Below are 15,962 nucleotides of genomic sequence, written 5' to 3' on the forward strand. Positions count from 1 at the left end.
GGGATTAAGAAGTCAACGCATGATTTTGGTTTTACACAAGCATATTTATCTACCTATCTAATATCTATCTATCTATTTATCTATAACCTTGAATGTATACTTCAAGGATGCGCTATATCTGTCAACAGTACATTTTATAGATGGTTTATGTATATATATATATATTTGTAAACAGATCTGCGTCAGTGATCATAATTCATACACGAACACATTTAAGAGATAACGTAATAGAGATTTTCAATTATATGTTAATATCCCTTCATTAATTCTTACCTTGATAAAAAAACATTTATAAAAGACTAGCTAAAGGGCGTTGCCCGTGGAAAAAATTTTGAAAAAATTTGAAAACATTTAAAAAAATATATATATATAATTAATAATATATATATCAAGATATAATTTTCATGCATGCTTGCTAAGGTGAAACGTGGTATTATTCAATGAAGAAATGTAAAAATAATTTTTTCATCTTTTTTTGAATTCTTCTTTTTTTCAGGTAATCTTAGTACCCCTGGTTCTAGTCTCATCCTCACTCAACACATCAGGTAGAAACAAACTACACATTAAGAGAAGTTGATTCGGAAATTCTTTTGAATTTTTGACAATTGTTTCAATTCCGATAAACCAAGAAAAATCTAAAGAAAAATTTGAGACAACATTTTTTTGGTAAGCTTAATTAAGTATACCAAATTCATATTTTTTCAAAATTCTTATCTTTTAAGCATGAAATATTTACAATTCACATATATTTCTTACTTCTAAAACTATGAAAACTATTGACAATGTGCCCCCCCCCCCCACCCACTGAAAAAGAACTATAAAGAAAAACTATTTTAATCTAAGATTTGTGAAATTCAACTGAAAGAACGAAAAAAGACTGAAAGCATATTTGATAATAAACCTTTTACAGCTTTTCTTTACAAAGCGTAATAGAATTAATAAAATAGTACGTCATACAATTCAATATAAACAGAAACTTCAGTCAAAGTTTCTAAAGGTCCCGAAAAAGTGCAATAATGAAATAAATGTATAGATAATCTTTATTTGCATATTATAGTTATTCTTCACATTTCTTTACGTAATGTTTTAAAACAATATTTATCTAATATATTCCACAGATTACGAAGTTTTCAAATAATGGTTATTGATGTATAGTTGAAACTAGTTTTTGGTTTCAAAAAGGTATTTTTTCTTTAAAAAGAGAAAAAAAAGTTTGATTAATGGTGCTTCTACAATTTGTAAGAGTAGTCACTCCCCCCAGCACCCCCCACCCCCATTACAACCCCCTTTACGCCCTTGTATACCAGTAAAGCAGTATACCAAGATACAATCACATATCCTAGAAGACACCTAAAGTGTACCGTAGATACTTGGAACCATAAACAGTAAGGACGAATTGGTTGGATCCGTCCTGCTCAGGGTCGTGGTAGAACACATCCCAGTGATATTTATAGACCCTGGAGATATCTTACAGGATGGAAACTGGAAAATGGTTTATCTAATGAAATAAGACGTTCATGGCTAAATTGGTTATCAAACACCATTTTAAATTTGTTTATATCTTCTTTTTTACTCTTGTAGATAGATATCCGATAATTATTAATGAGTCTGAATAAGTTTTAATGAGTAAGACTGTAAGGTTGTAGATGAGTATGCATGGCTAAGGATGAGTATGCATGGCTAAGGATAAGTATGCACGGCTTAGGATGAGTATTCATGGCTAAGGATGAGCATGCATGGCTAAGGATGAGCATGGATAAGTAAGGGAAAGTGTACAGAAAAGATGGCCGCGCCGGGTACCCATGAGTTTTTTAGTACAAATAATTATAGGATAAATATGGATGAGTATGGATAAGTATGAATGACTATGAATGAGTATGGATGAGTAAGAATGAGTATGGATGAGTATGGATGAGTATGAATAAGTATGGATGAGTATGGATGAGTATGGATGAGTAAGAATGAGTATGGATGAGTATGAGTGAGTATGGATGAGTATGGATGAGTATGAATGAGTAAGAATGAGTATGGATGAGTAAGAATGAGTATGGATGAGTAAGAATGAGTATGAATGAGTATGAGTGAGTATGAATGAGTATGGATAAGTATGGATGAGTATGGATGAGAATGGCTAAGCACGGATGAGTATGAATGAGTATGAATGAGTATGGATTAGTATGGATGAGAATGGCTGAGCACGGATGGGTATGGATGAGTATGGATGATAATGGCTGAGTATGGATGAGTATGGATGAGTATGGATGAGTAAGGATGAGTATGGATGAGTAAGGATGAATCTGAATGTGCGTGTGTATCAGGGTATAAGAATAACCTGAACGAATCTAAAGTCAAGGTTTCTATATTCTCGAAGTATACTCGGCAACACTATAGGTGTATCCGACCCCCTGGTGTAGCTTAGGCTATCACGTAAACTCATCTCTAGTCTACTAAACAAAAGAATATAAAGGATATAGGAAGTGTTCAGGAAGTAATGGGTTGTACATACAAATTCTTTAGGAACCTTTGGGTCAAACAAATTTCCAAACTTCAGTATTCTAACTAAATATGTTAACGTTGGCAACTTGAATAATAACCGATGATTTCAAAGACAAATCAATGATCCCCCTTTTTAGTTAAAAAATGGAGTTTTTACTACAAATACAATTAGTAATCAGCTGTTCGATGAAAAGCACTATAGCTTGCGGCAATCTAGAGATCTAGTCATATGATGAGTATTTATTTTAGAACCCATTTTCACCCATTAAATGTAAATTTTTGATTTTTCTATATAAATACCTGTTTAGTTGGGATGTGTAATCTAAATTTTTAAGGTATGAATTTTGAATTAGATATTAAAATATGACTAAAAATATTTCGATACAGACAGGGTACACTCCGTTGTAGTTTTACGGCATTATCACGCCGAGTTTTTTTCATCAGACTATCAAACCCCTGGGCGTCCATATATCTTTCCTTACACACCTTTTCATCAGGAAGCTGAACTGATCAACTTAATTACTATTTTAGGGAAGAAGGGGAAGGGAGGGGGGTAAAGGAGATTGTCATTTTATTTAGTAAATTAAAAAAGATATAATATAACAACTTGAGAAATAATTAAGAAACTGTTTTTAATTTTGAACCTGGAACTACAAACTAAAAATTAAGATTATAAAACCAGTAAGTATCAAAAAAAAAAAAAATAGGAACCAGCAATTTAGAACCATTAACTGGGTAACCTAGATCTAGGAAGAACAAAGAAATGATCCATGGGGTCATGCGCCAGGAACTAGTTTTGGAACCAGAACCAAAAAACCGGGAATTAGAAACTGCTTAATTTATCGAACCAGCAATCTGGAAACAGGACCCGAGAATCAGGAACCAGGAAATAGGAACTAGTTGAAAGGTTAACCAGCTACCAAGAATCAGAAACCAGGACTAGGAACTAGTTAAGAGGAACCAGCCACCAAGAATCAGGAACCAGGAACTAGGAATTAGTTGAAAGGAACCAGCCAAACAGAACTATAAACAGGAATATGACTGGTTATAAGGGACCAGAAACCAAGAACAAACAACCAAGCACCAGAAACCAAGAACTAGTATCCAGGAACCAAGTTCCAGACCAGTCACAGAAGAAGTCAAGAGAAGGAGGCTAAGATGGTTGGGACATACACTACTCATGGAGCAGGATAGGATCCCTAAAATGTCACTGAGATGGACACCCCAGGGAGCAGGATAGGATCCCTAAAATGTCACTGAGATGGACACCCCAGGGAGCAGGATAGGATCCCTAAAATGTCACTGAGATGGACACCCCAGGGAGCAGGATAGGATCCCTAAAATGTCACTGAGATGGACACCCCAGGGAGCAGGCTAGGATCCCTAAAATGTCACTGAGATGGACACCCCAGGGGAGGAGAAAGAGAGGGAGGCCAAGAACAACTTGGCGAAGAAGCGTGGAGGATGAGCTGAAGACCGTTGGAATGAGCTGAAATGAAGCCTAGCTGTTGGCAAGACACAGATTCGGCCTGATTCTAAAACTGGCGAAGAGGATAAGTAAGTAAGGAACCAAGAACAAGGAACCAGGAACTACAATAAGCATGAATAAAAGCTAAAACATGTTTCTCATTTCCACTTCAGCTTCTCCTAAACATTTCCGTTATCCATGTAAAGGAAGGAAGGATTCAAGATGCATAATATTATTCCTTACTCATAACCTACACACAATTTATACTCTTCCTAATTCCTAACCTACAAAATTTATACTGTTCCTAATTCCTAACCTACACAATATACTATTCCTAATTTCTAGCCTACATAACATACTGTTCCTAATTCCTAACCTACATAACATACTGTTCCTAATTTCTAACCTACACAATGTACTGTTCCTAATTCCTAACCTACATAACATACTGTTCCTAATTTCTAACCTACACAATATACTGTTCCTAATTCCTAACCTACACACAATTAACTGTTCCTAATTCCTAACCTAAACACAATATACTGTTCCTAATTACTAACCTACATACAATATATTGTTCCTAATTCATAACCTACACACACTTAACTGTTCCTAATTTCTACCCTACACAATATACTGTTCCTAATTCCTAACCTTCACAAAATATACTGTTCCTAATTACTAACCAAAACACAATGTACTGTTCCTAATTCCTAACCTACATACAATATACTGTTCCTAATTCATAACCTACACACACTTAACTGTTCCTAATTTCTACCCTAAACAATATACTGTTCCTAATTCCTAACCTTCACAAAATATACTGTTCCTAATTCCTAACCTACATACAATATACTGTTCCTAATTCCTAACCTACACACATTATATTGTTCCTATTCCTAACCTAAACACAATATACTGTTTCTATTTCCTAACCTAGACACTATATCGTTCCTAATTCCTAACCTACACACTAAATTGTTCCTAATTCCTAACCTAGACACTATATTGTTCCTAATTCCTAGCCTACACAATATGTTGTTCCTAATTCCTAATCTACACAATATATTGTTCCTAATTCCTGACCTGTGCACAATATTGTTCCTAATTCCTAACCTACACAATATGTTGTTCCTAATTCCTAACCTACACACAATATATTGTTACTAACTCCTTATCTACACAATATATTGTTCCTAATTCCTAGCCTACACACAATATATTGTTACTAATTCCTAATCTACACAATATATTGTTCCTAATTCCTGACCTGTGCACAATATTGTTCCGAATTCCTAACCTACACACAATATTGTTCCTAATTCCTAACCTACACACAATATATTGTTACTAACTCCTTATCTACACAATATATTGTTCCTAATTCCTAACCTACACAATACATGGGGATGAATAAGGAAGTTTAGGTTGGGGTGTTACAACTCAAAAAGATCTTGAGTTAAAGAAAATAGATACTTTGTAACAAGCAATAGTTTTTAAACTAATTCATAAACAGAATTAAAGTACGATGTAGGAAAAATGAAGGGAAAACAACTTTTGTTAATTAAAATGTCCTGTAGTTAACTGGTTAACCGCAAACCAGTTACAGATTTTAAAATATATATACATATATAATCTGGAGGGATAGTTAGATTAAAAATATTGAATAAAGTATAATGACCTCAAATAGATGGTTTATTCTGAGATGAATTGAAATGGAGAATTTTTTTTCTTTTTTAAATGCAAAAAGTTGATAAAGTTTTTATCATCCAAATTTAGACAGAATTGATTGTTTAGTGTCGCTAGACTTTTGCCCCTTTAGTTATAACTTACCAATCAAGATAAAGTTTTTCAAATCTTGGGTATACAAATTTAAAGCTGTACTGCTTTTTTATACGCGCAAACATGTAAATATTCTCTTTATATGTACAGTGTACAGTATTTTTGAGTTCTTGTACCAGCAGATTATGAAACTGAGTCGTGTTTATATGAATGTATACATTTTAAATTTAATTTTGTGCATGCGATATAAATGTAATCAAATTTTTCAATGAAGTCTCTTACTGTAAAATCAGGAAGTAAAATTTAATCAATCTTTAATCCAATTCATTGACAAAAACCAGCATTGTTAAACAGTAAATACGTTTGGTCAATTAGGTCCACACACACACTATTAATAATAGAATTGATTAAATTAGATTCTAAATGCAAAAATAATATTTTTTATTTATATTTTGGCAACCTTTAGTATTCTAAACTGAAAACAAAAACATTAATAGTTCCTTATATTTGTTGGAGTTTATGCACAATTCTAGGCGATAAAAAATAAAAAATTAATATTTTTTATTTTCAAAATTTTTGATGATTTCTTTTTAAATCGATATTCTTTGAATGTTAACACGATTTCTTCAAAATAAGTAAAATAGGTCTATGTACAGTATACAACTGTACACTGCATGCAAGTCACAAGAACATGTTTAAGTGGATATTCATTGGACGATTTCAAATCATGAATTGTGTCTAACAGTCGTCTTCCTCTTTCAATGTTTTTTGGGCCCCTCTGTATTAATATCTTTTTTGCTTGCTGTGTTTAAAATTTGTGCATGTTTAAAATGTTTATCAAAATCATTATAACTTTATCGTTTAAGGGGTTCGATCACGTTATACTACACCTTTGCATAGAATATTAATTAATAATTAACATTATACTATTTTTATTTGTGATTATCATCAACTATATATTTAAAAAAAATATAGTACACAAACAAACAAAAAAACTTGATAACGACAGTTTTCTGAAATTTCACAAAATAGGTTGAGGGGGGGGGGGTGATAAAATAAATTAAGTTTTAGATGAGTTTAAACACCTTATATGTAAATACTTATATATCTACGGATTTCTTTAATCTAACAATCAATCAATAATTTAATTTAAGATACAGTCAACGAATTAATTTATCTAATTTATATAATATAAATTTTTCTCCAAATCTGATTTAGCAGGCCACGAGACATTACATAATGTATATCTATAATATAATACAATAAAACTTGACTTGTCCATCGGGTTGTTTGTCTCCAAAAAACTCAAACTAAACCAATTAAGCTCAAAGTAAACTGAAATATTTGCGAAATATTAGTTTTATGACTAACGACTGAAAATGGAGACTTGAAAAGAAACATTGATAAGGCTAAAATTGTTACTAGGAAAAGAAACGCAAAGCACCCTAAGATATGATTCAATACGATAAGAAATGAACTTTATTCTAAATAAAAGCATTCCCCTAAAGGCATGTATAATGCAGGAAGTGAGATGTGAAACAAGTAACTATATAAAGATGTTAGATAAAGGATTCAGTCCATCCTGCTTAGACCAGATTCAAACCAGTTACACTTGAAGGCAACAAAGTAACTATTCAAAGTGTGCTACTAAAATAATAACATTATACATTATACATTATACATTATACATTATACATTATACATTATACATTATACACATTATACATTATACATTATACAATATACATTATACATTATACATTATACATTATACATTATACATTATACATTATACATTATACATTATACATTATACATTATACATTATACATTATACATTATACACATTATACATTATACATTATACACATTATACATTATACTAAAGTAAAATAAATGTTTACTAACCTCAAATTCTTTTTTTCATAGCCCATTATCTTTGCAGCCTAATGTCGTAGACATTTAATGCTTTTTAAAAAATATCAAAGATCATGGTTCAGCTTGCTAAGATATTGAGATTGGAAAATTAGAGTTCACGACTTCACGACTTTTCTCTGATAAGCTTCTGTCCGGAAGTTTTACTCAAGAGTGTGAAATAAAGCATGAAGCATACAGATTTTGACTTCGAAATGAGACTTCCGAGAAGACTGTCTTTAATCTTCTAAACGGTCCCATGCACCGCATAACCTGTTTATTTTTGTCAAATCTCAAAGCCTAGAAAAAAATTAAATCTTCAGAGTCCGAATTTAAAGAATTTGAGCCGTGGCTTAAATTTAAGATGCGGCTTTCATTTGGTTGGTTCCACATAAAATGATATTCAATATTTCAAGATTTAAGCCGGCGCTCAATTTAAACCGGTTTTTGGCGGATTTGAGACGCGGCTCAAATTCATTAAATTCGGCCTCAGGTCGTCATTAAAGTTGGTGATAATAATAATTATAATGACATTTACGATGTAACAGTATTTCTAGGTTTTTCCACTCACATTCAAAACTTCAAGGTTAACTCATAAACCACTTCAGCTTAATTAAAATTTACACTGTACATATTCTAGATTTGGTGCGCGTAAGACGAGACGATAACACAGTAGAAGGTGGTGCAGTACATGATGATAGAAAAGTGGTTTGTTATTATGCCAACTGGGCAGTGTACAGGTAATTAATGTAACTGCGTCCTTAAATCAGGATTGCGGTAAATCATGATTGTGGTAAATCATGATTGCGTTAAATCATGATTGCGTTAAAACATGATTGCGTTAAAGAAAAATTAAAGATTCCGACTATGTGTCTGGATTGTCGAAATAAATAGCAAATACGTCGAATAAAATGTCGTTTACGCCTTTTTACTCTTTTAAAATATTTCAAGTTTTTTTTTCTCCTAAGATTTTGTGTTTGTAATTTTAATAATTCCAATAATAAAGCATTGATATGATAAATCATTATTCGGTCAATTCAATCATTTAAGATTTCACAATTATTTTCTAACTAAACCAATTAATTCAAATAATTATTCACTTCCATGTTTAGACAAGGTGACGCCAAGTTTACGCCTCAGAATATAAATCCCTACCTTTGTACGCATTTAATCTACGCATTCGGAGGGCTTGGCAAAGATGACACTATTCAACCTTTTGATAGTTATCAAGATATTGAAAAGGGTAAGATAAGACAGATAAATAACTAAAACAAATTACTAACATTAATATTAACAAAATATGACTCGAAACTTGTTATCCATATTTTGAATTGTTTTGAATTCGTTCGTTTTCATTCTATTCTGAAATGTATTCATTAATTTTTTCATTTATCTGAATTCTATTTCATCATTTGTAGCCATTTTATGTCAGCGGTAAGTTTAGAAAGGTAATAATTGGCTGCATGTACTTTATACTTCCAGAACGTGGTGAATGATCAAGACTCGAAAAAATTGTTTAAAATATAGTTTAAACTGATATCTAGCTATATTAGATAACTCAGATTCAAATGTACGTTTAATCAAGCTAACATTGGGATAGAATTTAAGGACTATGGAGCTGCTGAGCTACCTTCCACCGATTTAAATCCTGAATCACCCATTTAAATCTTATGAATCTTTGAATCTTTAACTTGAATCGATTATTCAGAAGTTGAACCGGTGATAGGTAGTTCAGCAACCTCTCTCCACTTTATAAAATTCCGTCCTGGTGCAATTATTTTCTTGTTTATCTATTTCTATTTGATTAATTTCTCCAGGTGGATATGGAAGCTTTGCCGCGTTGAAGACTTACAACAAGGAATTGAAGACGATGCTCGCCATCGGAGGATGGAACGAGGGGAGTACCAGGTTCAGTCCTCTAGTAGAGGACCAGGACAGGAGGAGGACGTTCATCAGGTATGACGGATTCCTTAAGTAATCAATCAATGAGACATTTAATAAATCAAATGTCAATCCATTTATCAATTGATCATGTTGTTCAAAATAATTCATTTCTTACATCAATCGATCTATTTTTCAATCAAAAAATCGCTTTCACTTAAATCTAAAATCGAATACTATATTATCAATTTAAAGGAATTTCAAGTGTCAATTTCTATGTAATGTTTATAGTTTTGAAAACTGATTATGTTCAAATCTGATTTCAAAACATGTTACCCATAATTGATAAGATAAATATATTTCAAAGATAACGTTTTCCATCCTTGCACGGAGGGTCGCTTGAAGTTGTGCTTACAGTACATTTAACTTTCAATTATTCTTGAATTCTGTTTAATGATTTTCAAATATTACAGATCTGCCATTACATTCCTTCGTCGCTACAACTTCGATGGACTTGATTTTGACTGGGAGTATCCAACCCTGAGACAGGGGGGTAGACCACAGGACAGGGATAACTATGCTCTTCTAGTCAAGGTGAGGAGAGGGGTTGAGAAGAGCTGGGGGGGGGGGGTATCCAACCCTGAGACAGGGGGGGTAGACCACAAGACAGGGATAACTATGCTCTTCTAGTCAAGGTGAGGAGAGGGGTTGAGAAGAGCTGGGGGAGGGGTATGGAGAGGGGAGGGATAGATCGGTCAATTTCTGCAAATCTCAAGGTCAAAAATCTGCAAGATGCGCAAACTGCAGAATAAAGTGGATAAAGGATAAGAATTCAAATATTTCAATTGAGAAATGTATATGGAGTTAGATAAAGGTTTTATACAGAGTTCTTGGAACAATATCATCTTGGGAATTCAAGCAGATTGGCAACAGAGTAGATAGGTAGATAAGTTGGTAGATAGGTAGATAGATGGGTAGATAGGTAGATAGATAAGTAGATAGGTAGAGAGGTAGGTAGGTAGGTAGGTAGATAAGTAGATGGGTAGATGGGTAGATGGGTAGATAGGTAGATAAATAGATGTGTGGGTAGAAGGAAGCCAGATAGGCAACAGAATAGGTATATAGCTAGGGGGAAAAAATTGATAGATTTTTTATACTTTTTAAACTTCTTTTACTGAAATTTTCAAGTCTTACATAATCTTCATTTAAAACACATTTTTTTCTCACTGCTCAGTTTTTATCCTTCTTTGGTTCTTTGGTTTCACGCTAACCCCCAATCCGTAATTAAATTAGTAAAAAGCAACCATATACCCTTCACCCCCATACACCCGACCATAGCCATTCTACTCATTTCCCCCTTTTACCACAAACTTTAGATGAAGAGGCAAATTGTTCTTACAAAAAACTTCTTGAAATACTTTTGTGTAGAATTTTAGTAAGTTGTAAAATGTCAAAAATAAAGTTTTCAAAGGAACGCAGATAAATGTTTAAATTATAAAATAGTTAACATGTGAAATTATTTAAAGATAATATGGAAAAATTAAGAAGATATCTTGTAAAAAAAGTAGCAAAGGGAAATTTGAAAGGAAAAAAGAATAACTTCTTAAAGAAGAAATTATACAGATTTAAAAAGTATAATCAATTAAACTTTGAAAAAGTAATCATTTTAGGGTTGTTTCTTAAAAAAGAAAAGATTAAAAAGATTTGAAAAAGCTCCGATCTAAAATTAGAAAAAGCTCCGATCTAAAAGATTAGAAAAAGCTCCGATCTAAAAGATTAGAAAAAGCTCCGATCTAAAATTAGAAAAAGCTCCGATCTAAAATTAGAAAAAGCTCCGATCTAAAAGATTAGAAAAAGCTCCGATCTAAAAGATTTGAAAAAGCTCCGATCTAAAAGATTAGAAAAAGCTCCGATCTAAATAGAAAAAGCTCCGATCTAAAAGGTTAGAAAAAGCTCCGATCTAAAATTAGAAAAAGCTCCGATCTAAAATTAGAAAAAGCTCCGATCTAAAAGGATGAAATAAAAATCATAAATGTCCGATGGATAAAAATCTATGCAAAGATGATATATCAAGGCAAGATAAGGATGCAAAATAATATTTGTTTATTCTCCGCAAAATGTTACAAATGGGTAACCTTGCATGCTTGTTTTCAACCTAACATCTCTTCTTCATGGATCGTGCAAATTTTTTTTACGTCAGGTGGATTATTTGAAATTTAATGTTTTAAAAGCAGTCTTTTCATATTCACTTCCTTACACGTTACCATCCCCTTCCTATACCCTCTCTACCCTCCTCCCTTTCAATCCAAACCCCCCCCCCCTCCACCATTTAATACCCTTTCCCCTCCCCACTTCCCGTTCTGTCCTTACCCAGCCTTTTGTCCTTCCTTTGTTTCATAATTTCCAGTCATTAATACCCCCACCCCTTCACCTCCCCAGGCTACAGCAAAGTCCCCCCCTCCCCCGACCCAAAATGAAGTATAATTTCCGTAAGAAAAGTGAAGCAAGGTTACTATTGGGCCACTTCCACAATCCGTTATTTATTTGCAGCCGGGCCATCAATAACTTCAAATAATATCAATTTTTAGAAATACAAATCTTTCTTTTTAAATATAAAAACCATAATAATTAAAGTATGGCGTGAAATTTCTAACGTTCATATCTTTATACATTTATTTGTCTTATCTTGATGTTTGTTTGTTGGTTGGTTTGTCTGGTGTTTGACAAAACGGCTGAACCGATCAAGCCATGATCTATGTGGTAACTCAAATGATTCTCAAAATTATTTTTTTGTTAAAGAAAGAATTGAAGATAGATCAATAAAGTTAATAAAGAGAAGGGCGCCAATCACCCTGTTAGCCAAGAAAGTAAATTTTAATTATATTTTTTTAGGAAATGCGGGAAGCATTTGAGAAAGAATCTGCTACAACCGGTTCTCCCCGTCTGCTCATCTCTATGGCTGTACCGGCCAGCCTAGAGTATGCCGGTCAGGGATATGATATCGAGAACTTGAATCAAAATCTAGATTTTTTCAACCTTCTTACTTATGATTATCATTCAGCTCAGGAACCAGCAGTTAATCATCATTCACCACTTTTAAGGTAAAATTCTTGCCCTAACATTTAAAAGATATTTAAGTGACAAAAAATTTTAATCTAACACACAAACTCCTTTATTTTAGGCCTGACAATTGGTCGGAATTCGATTTTAGACGAGATCTTAATATTGTAAGTTTATATATTTTTTTGTAATTTTGCTTTTCAATTTTTCAATACATATTACGCATTTTCAGTGAAATGACTAGATTTTTTGTACTGCTTTTGTCACGCTTCAAATTCTCCATCCATTAAAATGAAATTATCTGAATAATAAAAATAATCGTGGTTTGACATGATCAAACCGCATTTCTATTTACAAAACTGACAGATTTGAATTATTTTCAGGATTCTACAATCAAATTCTATATTGAACATGGAGCAAGCCGGCATAAATTGGTGCTTGGTATCCCAACTTATGGAAGGTGATATATCTTAATAATATTAAGACAAACAAGAAGTATCTTTTTCGATTTATTTTTGGTTTGTGCATTTTTTCTGTTTAGATCTTACACCTTGGCAAACCCAGATGCTCATGAGATTGGAAGTCCTACAACAGGCCCAGGGAAACAGGTAATACTAGAGAACTAAAGAACAAGAGAACTAGAGAACTAGATAACTAGAGAACTAGAGAACTAGAGAACTAGAGAACTAGAGAACTAGAGAACTAGAGAACTAGATAACTAGAGAACTAGATAACTAGAGAACTAGAGAACTAGAGAACTAGAGAACTAGAGAACTAGAGAACTAGAGTACTAGAGCACTAGAGAACTAGAGAACTAGAGGACTAGAGAACTAGAGAACTAGAGAACTAGAGAACTAGAGAACTAGATAACTTTAAAAAACTAGAGAACTAGAGAACTAGAGAACTAGAGAACTAGAGAACTAGAGAACAAGAGGACTAGAGAACTAGATGACTAGAGAACTAAAGAACTAGAGAACTGAAGACCTGGTGAACTAAAGAACTATAGAACTAGAGAACTGAAGAACTAGTGAACTAAAGAACTAGAGAACTAGAGAACTGAAGACCTGGTAAACTAAAGAACTATATATTCAGGGTCCTGGAACTAAAGAGGATGGATATCTGGCCTACTATGAGATATGCGTAAACATTATTGAAGATGGATGGAGTATAGGGAATCCGTATCCTGGTGTTATGGGACCTTATGCACACAAGGAAAACACACTTTTTATAAATATAAATGGACAAAAGAAATGATCATGCTTTAAAAAAAAGGATTTAAGTACAAATGGTTTTTAAAGAATCATTTGAAGAATCATGTGTGAGCTAAAAGGCTAAAAAGTTTTCTTGAATTTTTCCCTATGTACATGAGCTTCATAAATTTGTTAAAGAATATTTATTTGAATGATCGAAAACAATTGAATTGTTCAATTGTATTTATTAACGATGTTTGATTACCAGGGCGATCAATGGGTTGGATTCGACAACGTTGATATAGCAGTTGAGAAAGCGTTCTACGCCGCTGAAGAGGGGTTGGGAGGAATTATGTTCTGGACTATAGATAATGACGACTTTAGAGGAACCTGCAGTAAGACACCGTATCCTCTGATAGAGTCTGCTAAGGAAGCCATGTTCAGCATCAAATCTGACATAAAGACGTAAGTTTGATTTTTTGTCTTGAATTATTTTTCATGGAGGAGGGGGGGGGGGGGCACAACCCATTTGTTGGTTTTAACCAACAATTAATTTCCCAAATTATCTAAACCACAATTATCAATTGAGACTGGAATATTCTTTGGGGCTCCTGTAAATTTTATTTGGCGCTGTAGTTTTTTTTCTGAAAATAACTTTTTGAATTTTTCGGTCAACTGGAAAGGGGGGGGGGGTGATCCATCGGCCCCCCCCCCTCTGTATAAATTTACACTATTTAAAGCACTAAGAGGTGGTATCACCTTGACTCTCCTTCTCATTCATTTTTCTGCTTCCTTGCTTACAGGCTTACAGGTGACTGTGAGTAGTGACCCAATATATACAATTGTTAGGTTGACCTTGCTCCCTCACCTAGAGTACACTTATTCTTTATTCACATATTCACATTTTATCATTATTCACAGATCTATATCATATTATCATCTCTGTCTCCATATACTCAATTTACAAAGGTTACACCAAGAACCCGTCATGTGAGTCTTTTATAGCAATGAATATAAAAATATAATAATTTGTATGATTGCTTATTCCAGAAACTGCAGCAGTTTATTTCCTTGGTCAAAAAGATATCTAATCTGCTGTGCTTTAAACTTTAAAGGGACTGTAAAGGAAAAATGAAAAGGGGTATAGGCTGAAAGCTAATCACTTAGTCTGTATCTGTCAGTACAAGTGAACAGACAAGTAGAACCAGGTTAAGGTTGACCCAGGAAGAACTAGCTGTTCTAAACAAAAGGTTAAATTTAATACAAATATTAAAATGAAATGTTGAAAAAATCGTGATCAAATCCAATAAGAATACTAAATTCGATTTTGCAATTTTCGTTACAGTACTTCTGAAAAAGTGCGACTTTTTCACAAATGCATATTATATGAAAGAAAAGTTACTTTTTTAGATTTGTAATTTTTAATCTAATGGCTAATATTTTAATAGATTTTAGGTTTTTACAATGTTTGTATATCCTTCGTATAATGTCCTGCATGATACATTTTCAGTAATATTCCTAAAAAAAGGATAAAAATAAGGTTTATATTTAAAACTACTGCAGCAAACTCTAGAAGAAGAATGTTATAACCTTTTTTTAATCCTTGTAAACGTGTCCTCCTTCAAATCTTTAGTAGATATTCATGAAAATCTTTCCTGTTTTTACCCTGATTATAAAGAACTGTGCTCCTTTTTAATCCTGTCCTGTTCATAATACCTTCTCACCCTTTCCTGTTTAAAATCCTGTTTTTCAATTATCTTGGCCCCCATAAACCAATAGAATAGGAAGACGAATGTTAGACTCACGTTAGGATTTCAAACAGTCCAATAACCATGAAATATAATAATTTTTCCGTGTACGAAGTCGTACGTCACTGTACAGTGTACAGTGTTCACTGTACATAGAATCGATAGCATAATTTTAAGCTACTAACATAACCGTTTGCTTTGTTCAGGGAGTAAGGAATAGAAGGGAGATATAACTGACGCGGTTCGCCCTACCATATGATTATACATGCTTTGGAGACGGGTACTTCATTTGTATATGAAATATTTAGAATAGGTAATTGTATACGCGGTAATTGTACATCAGACAAATATTTCTTATACAAATGAAGTACCCGTTTGCAAAGCATGTATAATCATATGGTAGGGCGAACCGCGTCCTTT

General features: G+C 33.1%; 1 protein-coding gene across 1 annotated transcript in view; it reads left to right on the forward strand.

Moving 5' to 3' along the window:
• Positions 1 to 15,962, forward strand: part of LOC111704902 (serine-rich adhesin for platelets-like) — a 55,048-nt gene that overhangs the window by 16,747 nt on the left and 22,339 nt on the right. The window contains 12 exon segments of the mRNA XM_023477290.1: positions 497 to 545; positions 8,304 to 8,403; positions 8,776 to 8,906; positions 9,481 to 9,619; positions 10,018 to 10,138; positions 12,437 to 12,645; positions 12,726 to 12,771; positions 12,988 to 13,064; positions 13,146 to 13,212; positions 13,697 to 13,816; positions 14,063 to 14,263; positions 14,962 to 15,044. Coding sequence (XP_023333058.1) covers positions 497 to 545; positions 8,304 to 8,403; positions 8,776 to 8,906; positions 9,481 to 9,619; positions 10,018 to 10,138; positions 12,437 to 12,645; positions 12,726 to 12,771; positions 12,988 to 13,064; positions 13,146 to 13,212; positions 13,697 to 13,816; positions 14,063 to 14,263; positions 14,962 to 15,044 — 1,343 coding nt within the window.

This window comes from Eurytemora carolleeae, unplaced genomic scaffold (assembly GCF_000591075.1).
Source record: "Eurytemora carolleeae unplaced genomic scaffold, Eaff_2.0 scaffold484, whole genome shotgun sequence".
Lineage (NCBI taxonomy): Eukaryota > Metazoa > Arthropoda > Copepoda > Calanoida > Temoridae > Eurytemora > Eurytemora carolleeae.